We start from the raw sequence: 12891 nt of genomic DNA, 5'->3' as shown, positions 1-12891 counted from the left end.
AATCAATTTAATTAATTTAAATTGGTTATTTTAATGCCTCTTTTTTTTTTTGCTATAAATAAGGGATTTGGGTGTGCTTGATTTGGGGGGAGAGGAGTTTTACACTCACATTCTACACTTTCAAAACCTCTCTATTCTCTTCATCTTCTTCTTCTTTTTGGTTATTTTCTATTTATTTTTAGAGGAACAATTTGGGGGTTTTCCTCCAAATTTTCCTAAGTTATGTTTGTAATTTTTTTTGTTTGTATTTTCTATTCTAGTTATGAGTTTCTAATATTTTTAAGATTATTAAGGTGATGATGAAACAATTTGTAACTAGATAGTGTTTATTTTGTATGTTGATTTCCCATTTTGTGCAACAAAGTTTATGGAATTTTCTTCTTCAAATATCTTCTTTCATCTTAAATATCATGTATTTTGGATTGTTAGCACACATTTACACTATGTTCTTCATTAGTGCAAAAACATTATATTCTTTAAGTAAGATGTATCATTAAATTATACACATCCATGCTTAGAACAAAAATGTTATGTTTTGCCTTATAAATAATGTTCATTGATTTATTTGTTATTTCATTAGGTTGATTTACATTAAATACTTTGAAATTATAACTTTTTGAAAAGTGAAGAAAATTATGATTTTTTTAGAAGTAATTTGTGCTTAAAATTATAAATCTATTTGAACAATGATAGTTTGATTTATTTTAACTATCACTAAAACTTGGGAATCAATGAACTTTTAAATATTATTGAACTTATATTTTGTAGATTCTATTATCTTAATAATATTTCTTTTACTATCTTGATTTCTATTATTAATTTAGTTATATATATTGTCTTTAATATCTTTATTATTATATTTTATTTTATTTTCATTATACAAAAATCTCATCAATCTTTGGAGCTATGTTAGAATTTATTAATTTTGGTTTAAAATAGTTTTCTTTTTTATTTTAGACAACTCATTTGGGTTCGACATCCTTGCTTACACGATCACTATTCTATATGAACGATTCGTGCGCTTGCGATATAAATATTTAAAACATACCTGTTTTGGGTCCATCAACATACATTAGAAATTAAAAATAGTTGATACATGTATACTACTGTCTACATTATGACTTTTTCTATTCTTATTTTATTTCTAGTATTAATTTCTTTTTAAGTATTATTGTATTTTATACATATGTCATGTAGTCATGTAAATATATATCTATATCAATGTTATGTAAGATGTCATATATGTAGAGATTATTGATATAAATCTTTATATATATATTATAGAACTATAATTCATTCTATTATATATATATTTAAAAAAATAGTGAACAAATTTTTATTAAAATTATAGACAATGTTTAGAACTTTAAAACTAAGCAAACGTGCATTGCACATTTACTTAGTCTTATTTATAGAATGTAATAATTGGTTTTATTAAATTTGTATTATTGTCAAATAAATAAACAATATTATATATAAAAGAATGACATGCACATATTAAATGAAAAATTAAACCAAAATATAGTTTATGATTTTTTAAAATATATATAGTATTGTTTACCGAGATTTTTGGAAACTATAATAATAAAAGATCAGAGAGATTAAGAGAAAGAGCTTAGGGGTTATAAGCAAGATTTTTACATGGTTTAGGCGTTAATGAGCCTTAGTCCACGAGACAGTTGTATTAGAACTTAGAGAGTCTACAACAATGGAGTTTTTTCTGAGTTTCAGCAGAATAACAGTATATATGCCCCCCAAAGTCCTTTCTCTAGTGCTCCGTTACATGAATTTATAGGTTCACAGGAGCACTGGGCATGGACCGGGCTGACCCGGGCCCAATAAAGGTATAAATATTGCCGGCTTCTCTATCGGAAGCCCAATACAGAAGAATTAAAACATCAAAGAAAAATGCTAACTTGAGCCCATTGGGCCAGCCCAAACCGTAACTATCATCCGACAAACTGGAGCTTTTGGTCTGGGCATCTCGAATTGTGAGACAAATTCAGGGGACAAGATTGGTCAGAGCAGTGGCAGCACAGGTCTGAACCAGCGGCGTACAATCCCGAGGTGGCCTTTTCCGTAGGTGAAACGTGGGGACAACTCCCACGCTTCGCAGGGCGGAGTCAGGGTCATGGACGCTTTATCGTGCCAACCTTGGGACTCGACTCGGGTCCGTTTACCTCTGTCCCTCTCCGTTTACCATGAGCCCGGATCATCCACCAGGAGCTTGAATCGTTTACCAGGCTTCAGGACCGTTCGTGCCGATCCCGACTGTTATCCCTAGCCAGTTGAACCGTCTCCCGGATGACCGTCCCGGACAATACTTCCCGGACACCTTCCGGGCCTCGCCCAGAATTAGGCTGTCGATATCCACCTTGCTCCTTGCCAAACGGGCCTGGACTGGGCCCATCCTCAATTGGGCAATTAGTGGGCTTGGAACGCGGTCCCGGGCCCACGGTAGGAAACGAGGATAGCAAGTATGATAACCTATTTAAACATAAATGATAATTTTTTTAATAAAAATTTAGATTGTGTATTATACATTATTATTGTAACTATATTTTATAATATTTAAATTTATATTGGTTTAATTATTAAATATTTAGTTTTGTATTAAATATTATTATAATAATATTTGAATTCATATTAATATAATTATTATTACCATAATAATATTTTATAATATTTAAATTTATATTAATATAATTATTAAATCTCTAGTTTTGTATTATACATTATTATAATAATGATATTTTGTAATTGTTATATTATTTTAAATAATATAATGTTAGATTAAATAATGTGACATAATGTGATTTGTCACACCTTGTAACATATTATTGAGAGTCATAAAATTGGACACATGTATGTGCCAAAATGTGACATATTTTGGAGTTACAAAAACAATTACAAATTTGTAACTCTCAAATATTACCCAATAATGTGTAGATTTGATATTACACATTTTGATTTGAATTTCTCAAAGCCATAAGAGATATGGTTGTTAGAGATGTGATTTGAACTCCCATAATGTGTATGGAAGTTACAAAATCAAGTGGGGTGAATTTGGAACGTTTTGGAAAATTTGGAAAATTGGTAGCTGAAAAAACGTCTTGAGCTGCTGCCAATGTTTTTCAGGCCGCAGCCAGAATGACTGACAGTATTTTCCAAACTTCGGTTTTATCTAATTTTGAATGTTTCCAACAGTCAAGTAACTCCCAAATCTCTATTTTAATTCCATAAGCATCTAATTAATCATTGGTAACAGCCATGGGGTTGGTGGAATTTGAAATTCAAAAGGTGTCTCAAAACTCTATAAATAGGAGTCTAATGCTCACTTGTATGACACACTATTTTTTATCTACAAAACACTTGGCTGAAAATGCACCACATAGGCTTGATAATTCCATAGAGCTATTTCCTTGAGAGATCCCTTAGTGCTTAGAGAATATGAGAAAATAAGTTTTCGGACAAAGGTCTTGAATCTTGTTCAAGTTGGTGATCAACACTACTCTACACTTTGGTTGTGTGAGAGTTTGTGTTCTTTTAATTGTTATTTTCATTCTTTTGGTCTTGTTGTTCTTATTTACTTGTATTATTATTATTATTTTGAGTTTGTGATCTTCATCTTCTAAATCTTTCTATTTATTTGTATTTTGAGCAATAGAGTTGTAACACTTGTTTAAATATTACCTTATCTATTGTATTATTTTATCTAGAGTTGTAATAGTTCTTACCATTTCTATTGAAATAATATATATTTTCCTAACAATAACATTTGAATTTGAATTTGTATTAATATAATTATTATATATGTAGGCTTATATTAAATATTATTATAATAATGCTATTTTATAATATTTAAATTTATATTAATATTATTAATAAATATCTATTTTTAATTAGTTTTAAAAGTATTCTATTAAATATTTAGAATATTTTAACAAAAACAAACTGAATCTTTTTATTTAGAAGAAATATATATAAAAAGTTGTTTTTATACTACTTCTAGCTATAACACATCACGTATGGGCAACTCCATAAATTGACCCTTATAACCTTACTATGTCTAAGACTATACCAACATTTTTGTTTCTCCACAATATAACCTTATGTGACTAAAACACCCTTATTACTCATTAATAACCTAACCCATCTTATTCTTCTTCACCAGCCGCCACACACTCTCCCCTTCTTCTTCCTTCTTACTCATTACTCTTCACCTTCTTCTTCAGTGAAATGAAGTTGTCACATATTTCTCCTTTTTCTTCTTCTTCTTCTTCATTAGAATGGAACTACTGCCCACCCATACTCATTCCATTCTTCTTCATTGAAATAGAGCTACCACTCCTTTACTATTCACATTCTTTTTCATTGAAATGGAGTTGCCACACCCTTATCTTTTCGATGATCACACCAATCGCGACATGCCCTGTCGTCTTGCCATGTCGAAGTCATGCATCTCCATCTCGCCTACCCCCAAGTCGTGGCCTATTCTTCGCCCCGCCTCGCCTCGCCCCAATTGCGATCTCTTCTCCGTTTTGCACCAACGTCAAAAAATGCCTCACCATCCTTGCTGAACCACAAAGTCCATTTCAGTTGCACCATCAGCGCCAACCAGCTAGATACCAACTTCTCACCAAGGATCAAATTATATTATTTTTCTTCTATTTTTCTTGTACATAGTTAGGCTATATTAGAGAAAACAGATTCATAATATTTTTTGAAAAATGTGATTGAGATTTGATGTTACATGGTGAACTTAAATGATTGTGAATATTGAAATTTAATGGTTACCTTCTAAATTTTTTCCAACCTTTTTAGAAGGTCCAAACTTTTGGTAGAACATGTATAAATCATGTGTGAATCACGAGTGAACCATGTGTAAAAAATATGTGTGAATCATGTGTGAACCAAGAGTGCACTATGTGTGAAATACATGTAAACCATGATGGAACTATGTGTGAAATATATGTGGAACATGTGTAAAAAAATATGTGTGAATCATGTGTGGCCCATGAGTGAATCGTGCGTGAATCATGACTGAACCATGTGGGAAAAATATTGTAAAGAACGTCCTAGACTAATACTTACAAAACATTCGCATAACGTAATTTATAAAAGAATACCATCCATTATTAAAGTCTCAGGGGGACTTATTTAAAATCATGCAAGTTGGCGCCATAAGTTTAAAATAAAACATAGGTTTTTATGCAAAGTTCAAAGAAAACCAATTAAGTTAAATAACAGAGTCCCACTGATAATTTAGGAAAAAGTCCCTTAAAACAAAACATAATTTAAATGGCATTCTACGTTGATCGTTTTATCGTCCATAGGATTGCCCCACGCCATACACTCCATGATGAAAGAACTCCTCACGTCACCACGCGTGCCATAGAGAAATCCTATTTGCTACCTGGAAGGAAAGTAAGGGGATGAGCTAAAATCCCAGTAAGGAAGTACAAGCAAATAAGCAAGTAAGAAAAACAACAAACAATCAAACACTAACGTTCATCTAAAAACATCATGGTACATCATAACATAATCGTAACATTTCATCATATCATAACATAAATGTGACATATCAACATATCATAACATAAATGTGACATATCAACATATCATAACATAAATGTGACATATCATCATATCACAATCATACGGCATACATGATGAGCATGGAACGCTAGTTGTCCATGTCACCCTATGAGGTAAACAGGAGATCACTGGTCCTTGAATAACCTCGGCGCGTCCGCCCTAGGAGTCACGTCTCAATGTCCTTAGTAACTCGTTTGATGTATCTGACATCGAAATCTGTTTGATGTATCTAACATCGCATTCTGTTTGATGTATCTAACATCCATACACATATCACATTCAACAGATCATCATATTAAGGCATTCATAATTTCATAACAGTTCATTCATATAACAGCCTTACCATTCATAGCATAAAATCATAAAAAATCTATCTAACTTCCTTACCTCAGGTCCAAGCTAAGAATTTCACAATCTTTTCAACGAGCCTATATCATAATCAAAATAACGTTTCTTAGGTTCATAAAATTACTATTTTTCCCTTCCATACAACTCATGTGTGCATGAGCCATGCACTCATGATAACAGTTACACTAAAACATGCAATTATCGCCAAAAAGAATAATGCTCGTTCTACACATTTTACTAACATGATTGCTTTATAAAAATTACATAGTTGAATAATAATCATGATTTTGGGCGTAAAAGTTGATTTGCATGTAACATGCATACGTGGGAACGTTGCATAATAAAGACGTTTTCAAAAACGATAATTCTACATTTCCTTTATTATTTTAAAATCAATAGACATATTATATGCTTTATTTTCTTAAAATTTCTAAGTTGATTAAATTTCTCAAAAATTTATTTTATTTTAGCTCAAAATAAAATATGTGCCATTTTCATTAAATAAATATTAATTTATCAAGAATTAACCAACAAGCTTGGATTTAATTAAAATACCTATTTTAACATGTTTCTTTAGAAAAATATATTTTATTATTATGTTACAAAAATGATGTGAAAAATATATTTTAAGTGTGGAAAAATACATTTTGATTTAATTTATTTAAGACTTAGTTTTTAAGTAGTAAAAACCCATATGTGACAATTTAATAACAATTGTTAACCTTTTTAAAACAAACTTTCAGCCACTATTTATTTTATTCAAAAATCACAAATAAATAGAGTCTAAATATTTTTCTCAATCAAAATAAAGAAAAATCATTATTTATCAAAATATGCATTCATACCATTAAAATATCATTTTTCAATATTACCATAACTTAGGAAAAATAATTTATTCCAAAAATTAATCAAATTCATTTTTAGTGAAACTTACTTCATATTTTATTACAAAATTCCAACAACCATTTTTTTATCATTAAAATCACCATATTCAATTTTATAAACTCATTTTTTCTCATAATTCAATAAAAATTCTGTAGGAAATTAATTGGGTAAAATATCATAACATGGGACTTAAAATCCTCTTTTAATTTCATAAAAATTAACACATTCATCAAGAACATTATTTATGCATGCAACTCATCTTTTTATCAACTTTTACCTAATTATTTTGAAAAAAAACAGCAAGCTTAATTCTTTGTAAAACTCAACTTTTGTCTTAAAAATTACATAAAATCATTCATGCCTAAAATCTCATTATGCTCTTATAATATGCATGATTCTAATATCACTAACATATTCACATGAATCCTTTTAAAAACCATTTGTTGCAATTCCATGAAAACCAACAAAACACTATCAATGAAATAACATATAGTAATTTATAAGCACCATATTCACATATGTCTTATATTAACCTAACATGTTTCTATCATTATTTTCATGCATCTTATAATTTAATCATTCAAAATATAACATGCATCTAACAAAATTTCATGATCAACATATCAAGATTACCACTTATTCTCTTACCCATATATCATAGGTCCTAAAACATGGATAAAATATATTGTAAAATCACACAACATATCAAGAACACCCTTGGGTGTACCTAGGCCGAAATCACCATACAAGTATTCATAGATTATTACAATTTTTTTTTATGCATAGCAAAATCAACATCACAACCCTTAAACACAAATCATACTCTCACAAAATCCAAATCCTATACATCAATCTTACCAAAATCAACCATTAGCAAAACCTCATATACAACCCACCAAAAACAATATAAGGCTAAGGAAAAGACCATTACCTCTCTTGATTGTAAAAATCAAGAACACAAAAGATCAATACCCCAAACTCCACACCCTTGTTCAAGCCTAGGGTTTTTATGGGAAAGCCACCATGAGGAGGAGGAAGAACCCAAACACACACAAGAAAATAACACAAATCAAAATCATATTATCAAAAAAAGATTATGCAAAGAGAAAAACAAGAAGACATACTCTAGGGGGTTCCTCTTCACTTTCTCCTTCCTTCTTCCTTTCTTTCTTTCTTCCTCTCTCTCTCTCTCTCTCTCTCTCTCTCTACACGCCACTCTCTCTCTCTAGGTCACGGCAGCCACACACACACACAAGAGCAATGGCTCTTCTCTCCTTTCATAGCCCCTTTATCACAAATCCTCCCATAAAGTCTCCCCAAACAATAATAAGGTAAGTTTCCATTTCTCTTTTATTTTTCTTAATTTCTCTTTATTTCAAAAAGATACAAGGGAATAAAATGTGATCATGCCTATCCCCAAATGATCATGGTCTTCAATTTTTGATTTTTACCATCTTAAGGAAAGTATTCCTTTCCCACTAGGTCACACGCCCAACTCCTTGTTTCCCTCTTCTTTTTTTTTTTTTTTATAAATAAATTACCCAAATAAATCTAAAATAAGGAAACATAAAATGTGTAGAAAATCTACACATGTGCACCATGCTACCATGCACTAGCACACACTAAATCACTAGGGTGCATTACTATCTATCATGCACCTTAGTGCATTCCACCATAGCTCACATAATTACCTCATTTGTCACACTTAAATAAAATGTAACACTAATAGTAAAATAACATGTTACACAATTATTCACTTATTAAATTAATTAACCAAAACATTTCTAACAATTAAATAAAATAACAAACAATCAAATAGAACAAATAAACAATTTAAATAAAATAACAACACTTAAATAAAACAATTCATCACACTTAACATTTAAATCAAATAAAGCACAAAATTTAAATAATCTAAAATTTTTTTTTTGGTGCACTACAAATATGTATGAATTATGTGTCAGTGAACCATTTGTGAACTATGAGATGTATGAAACACGTGTGAACTATGTGTGAATCATGAATGAGTCATGTGTGAAAGACGTGTGAATCATGTTAGAAAGTTGCTGTTCACACATGTTCTGAATTTACCTGATCTTACTTGGGGAAAGTATTAATGTTTTTAAGGGTATTTCGGTCTTTTACTATGTGTATAAGGTTATTTATGTGAAAAACAATAATAGGGGGTTAGGGTTAGCATTAGTAAAGTTAGCGCTGTTAATTAGTGGAGTTTCCCTTTGAATCTTGGAGCAAATCTGAAATGCTCAGCGTGATGAGGATCCCGCAACTATACTCGTCGTAGGCACCGCCACTGCCAACGACATCATCAAGCCCTCTTGCCTCGTCGACTCGGAGGCACAACTTAGGTTATAAATAATTAACAGGTTACATAATTTATAGATAATTACGGACGCAAAAATTCGATTAAATCTTTGTTATAAAATAGATTTGATTGAACATATCCTTATATTAAAAGGAACATCTTTAATGACTTTATATAGTTACAAAATAGATATACTTGAAGCATATTACGCTCCCTATCAAAAAAAACATCTGTAAAAAAATAAAAATAGAATTAGTAACTTTTCATTACAACTTATCAGTTCAAATTATATTTTAAAGAAATTTGAAAAGGTTGCAGCACACCATAATTCAATCAAGTTTATACTAAAACGAGCCTAAAAATGAAAGATAATGCATGAAATCACATTCCTATTGGACCAATATAACTAAGCACACACGGCAAAAACTATTAATTAGAGTCAAGAAGTTTAAGACCACATATTTTTCAACATCTTTCTGTATATTACTATCCTAATAAAAACCCACTACTCATGAATATGACTTTTTGCAGGTCTCTTCATACAAAAGTAAACAAGTTATAATGAATAGACAGACACTCATGTCATAAAATCATCAAATAACTTTGGACGTCATAACTTCGACCCAATGGACTACGATTTTACTAAATAGAGAAACCAAGGCAAAATAAAAAAAAATACTATGTTTAATCATGAAAGTGTGTGAAATCCCCTGCCCTAATTAATTACTGCTGGTTCAATTAAATAGTAAACAATAGATCAAATTTGGAATTTAGATCTACATACCAAAAAAAAATATTTGAAGCAGAGATAATTAATTATCTCATCATCATTGCTTTTTGTACGTGAGACTCCCTCCAGCTGATATAAAAGGGAATCTGATCATATTATTTTGATTAACAATGGATGAAGAGAAAGAGAGAGCGATAAGAGAAAAGAGTAGAATGCGAGTAATACTAGAGGAGTCTATACCATATCTAATCTGCTTATTGTGTAGTTTCTCTGGTGCAGGGTATTTTTTGGTGTCCAAAGTTTCTCTAAACAAAGGAATGAGTCGGTATGTGCTTGTCACCTATGGCTTTGCTATTGGGACTCTATCTACTGCTCTACTTGCCTATCTCTTTGAAAGGTTTTGCTTTCTCAACGCTCTCTCTTGATGACTCACTCTTCTTCTTTTCCTAAGGGGTCATGTTATCATCTGATTCTTATAATAATACTTTCTCTTACAGGAAAAACAATAGTAAACTCACCATCCCTGTCTTGAGAAATGTCTTATTTCTAGGCCTTCTTGGGTGAGTCACTTAAAAATTAATATAATCCCTTATAAAATTTGTACTAATTTTAACATTGATATATATAAAAGGTTATATTACTTAAATTTGTATTATATTTCAGAGCAGTGTTAGGGAGGACCATGTTTTACTTGGGGTTAGAATACACTTCACAGACGTTTGCTTCTGCAGTGTCCAACATATTTCCAGTCTTTACCTTTATCTTGGCAATTATATTCAGGTACATGTAAAATTAATTCTACAAATATATTTAGCTTGTTAATTATAAATAAATTTGATCGATGGAGCTTCGGGTGGCGATGACAAACAATGATAATCAGAATGGAAAAATTGGACATTTCGAAGAATAGTACTCGAGCAAAGATAGGAGGAACTATAGTTTCATTTGCAGGAGCAACAATCTTGACCCTTTACAAGGGCATCAAAGTGATATCAGTACACACTCAAAGCTCCCATAATCAATCTGCTTCTACTACTACACAACTGTCTTTTGAGAAAGCTCACTGGATAAAAGGCTCCCTTATTCTTGTGTCTTCCTACTTCTCAATCGCAGCCTTCTACCTCCTACAGGTCCAAAAGTTTTTTACTTTGTTTTAGACACTATATCAAAAACAAAGATTATAATTATTATCATATAAAATGAAACTAATTTAAATTGGTGTAGGCAGCAACAGTCAAAATATATGCAGCACCGTTAAACCTCACAACACTAAGTTGCTTATCGGGAACTTTGTTCTCAGTAATCATGACTGCAATTTTGGATCATAAAGCAGCCTCGTGGAGGTTGTCATGGGATATCACACTTCTAGCTCCTCTCTATAGTGTAAGTATTTCAAAATTCAACCCTTTTAATAATGTCATCCACAAAAAGAAAATGATATTGACAAATATATAATAAATAATATATTTATCATTTATATATGTAGGGAATTATAATATTCAGTTTGGGAATTTATCTTCAAACCATAGTAATGAGAAGAAAAGGCCCAGTGTTCGCGATTGCTTTTAGTCCTTTGTCATCAATATTTGCAGCTATCATGGGAATACTGATTCTGGGAGACGTTTTATATTTGGGCAGGTGATCATCAATTTTCTTTTTCTTTTTCCTTTTTGTTTTATATTTCTTTGGATTAATTTGATGTTATTTTGAATATATATATATATATATATTGTTATATTTACATTTTCTTATTATAACCCTTTTTCAGTATAATAGGAGCTACATTGATAATTATTGGACTCTATTCAATTCTATGGGGAAAGAAGAAAGAGGAGGACATCATACTGGAGCGTACCATGGCAACTGACCACCTTAATAAAATCAAAGAAGAAAGTGCCAAGAGCAACATTGATATACCTAACAATGGTATCAATTGGTCTTAAATTTAATAAATAATATCTTAGTGCTGTATTGGAGATAATATAGTGTTGATCAATTGGGCACAACACAATAGGCCCACAAGAAAGCTTGTACGTGAGGAGTAAAATATCATTTAATTTGGTTTTATGTTCAAAATAGTATAAATTATTCCATAAGAAAAAACGAATAGCCTTATATGCGTATTACGTGTCTTGTATAATTTATCACACGTGTAAGTTTTTTTTGCATAATGCCAATACAATATATGCGTCACTACTCACTATTGATAGACCACAACACTACCTTTTATTTATATTATTTATAAGTGCTATTAATAGTTTAGTTTATGATTCATTAGTGGAGAGAGAGAATTATATATATGTAGTGGGAAATGGTATAAAACAAAAAATATATATATATATATATATATATGAATATATAGGAAACGACAACTTGATATAAGAAAATATTCACTTATCTAAAAGTGTGCATTGAATCGATTGATTCGACTGAACTAACTCCAATATAATAGCTATAAATAACTCCATACAAAACAAAATCTTATAACTGAAACGAGTACTTGCTCTAAGTCCAAGACTAACAAACTAACAGACTAGCTAACTAGCTATTATTATGCATTTACACTAATAGACTAACAAACTAAGAGACTAACTATAGCTCACACACAAACGCACTCAAACCCTAGGGAACCCTACCAAGTCTCAGGACGGCCAAAGTCAAATTATATATTGCTCACACTCAGGAGCTAGAATCACAACAATGATCTAGATTGCTATACCGTTTGCAAGATGGGTCAGAAATTCAGACGTCTCAGGGATGATACTAATTATTCCGTACGGAAAGCATTTCGAGAGGAGAGCACTGTACCATTTATAGCTTTTGGCTGGAGCAATTTTTTTGTATAGCAGTGTGTTATAAAACAGTATATCGTCAATATACTCCATTGAAGATGACCTAAAAGAATAAATATTTATAGACATAAATAATTAGTTCTTATTGTATCTGCCCTGAATTTCCCAAGGGGCCATTTGTTTTCTTTTTGACTGGGCCATCATGGAACTAACTG

The 12891-nt window shown here is 31.0% G+C and overlaps 1 protein-coding gene across 2 annotated transcripts; it reads left to right on the top strand.

Moving 5' to 3' along the window:
* Positions 1-10091: 10091 nt before the first annotated feature.
* Positions 10092-12022, top strand: LOC133816188 (WAT1-related protein At5g07050-like). Of its 2 annotated transcripts, XM_062248817.1 has the most exons (7): positions 10092-10281; positions 10382-10444; positions 10548-10664; positions 10765-11014; positions 11109-11267; positions 11371-11522; positions 11653-12022. In XM_062248817.1, the coding sequence occupies exons 1-7, from the start codon at positions 10097-10099 to the stop codon at positions 11825-11827; spliced, it is 1101 nt and encodes a 366-aa protein (XP_062104801.1). In that variant the 5' UTR covers positions 10092-10096; the 3' UTR covers positions 11828-12022. The 2 variants fall into 2 exon arrangements, with proteins under 2 accessions (XP_062104801.1, XP_062104802.1); XM_062248818.1 differs by lacking the exon at positions 11653-12022 and having other exon boundaries at positions 11371-11574.
* The last annotated feature ends 869 nt before the right edge of the window (positions 12023-12891 follow it).

Source organism: Humulus lupulus, chromosome 2, assembly GCF_963169125.1.
Source record: "Humulus lupulus chromosome 2, drHumLupu1.1, whole genome shotgun sequence".
Lineage (NCBI taxonomy): Eukaryota > Viridiplantae > Streptophyta > Magnoliopsida > Rosales > Cannabaceae > Humulus > Humulus lupulus.
The sequence above is the reverse complement of the archived record's forward strand: the minus strand, read 5'-3'. Positions and strand labels throughout refer to the sequence as shown.

Excerpts from the sequence above, each read along its gene's own strand:
- LOC133816188 (XM_062248817.1), top strand. The coding sequence starts at position 10,097 with ATGCGAGTAATACTAGAGGAGTCTATACCATATCTAATCTGCTTATTG. Across the intron at positions 10,282-10,381 it reads CTTGCCTATCTCTTTGAAAG|GAAAAACAATAGTAAACTCA; the intron begins GTTTTGCTTTCT and ends TTTCTCTTACAG. Across the intron at positions 10,445-10,547 it reads TTATTTCTAGGCCTTCTTGG|AGCAGTGTTAGGGAGGACCA; the intron begins GTGAGTCACTTA and ends ATTATATTTCAG.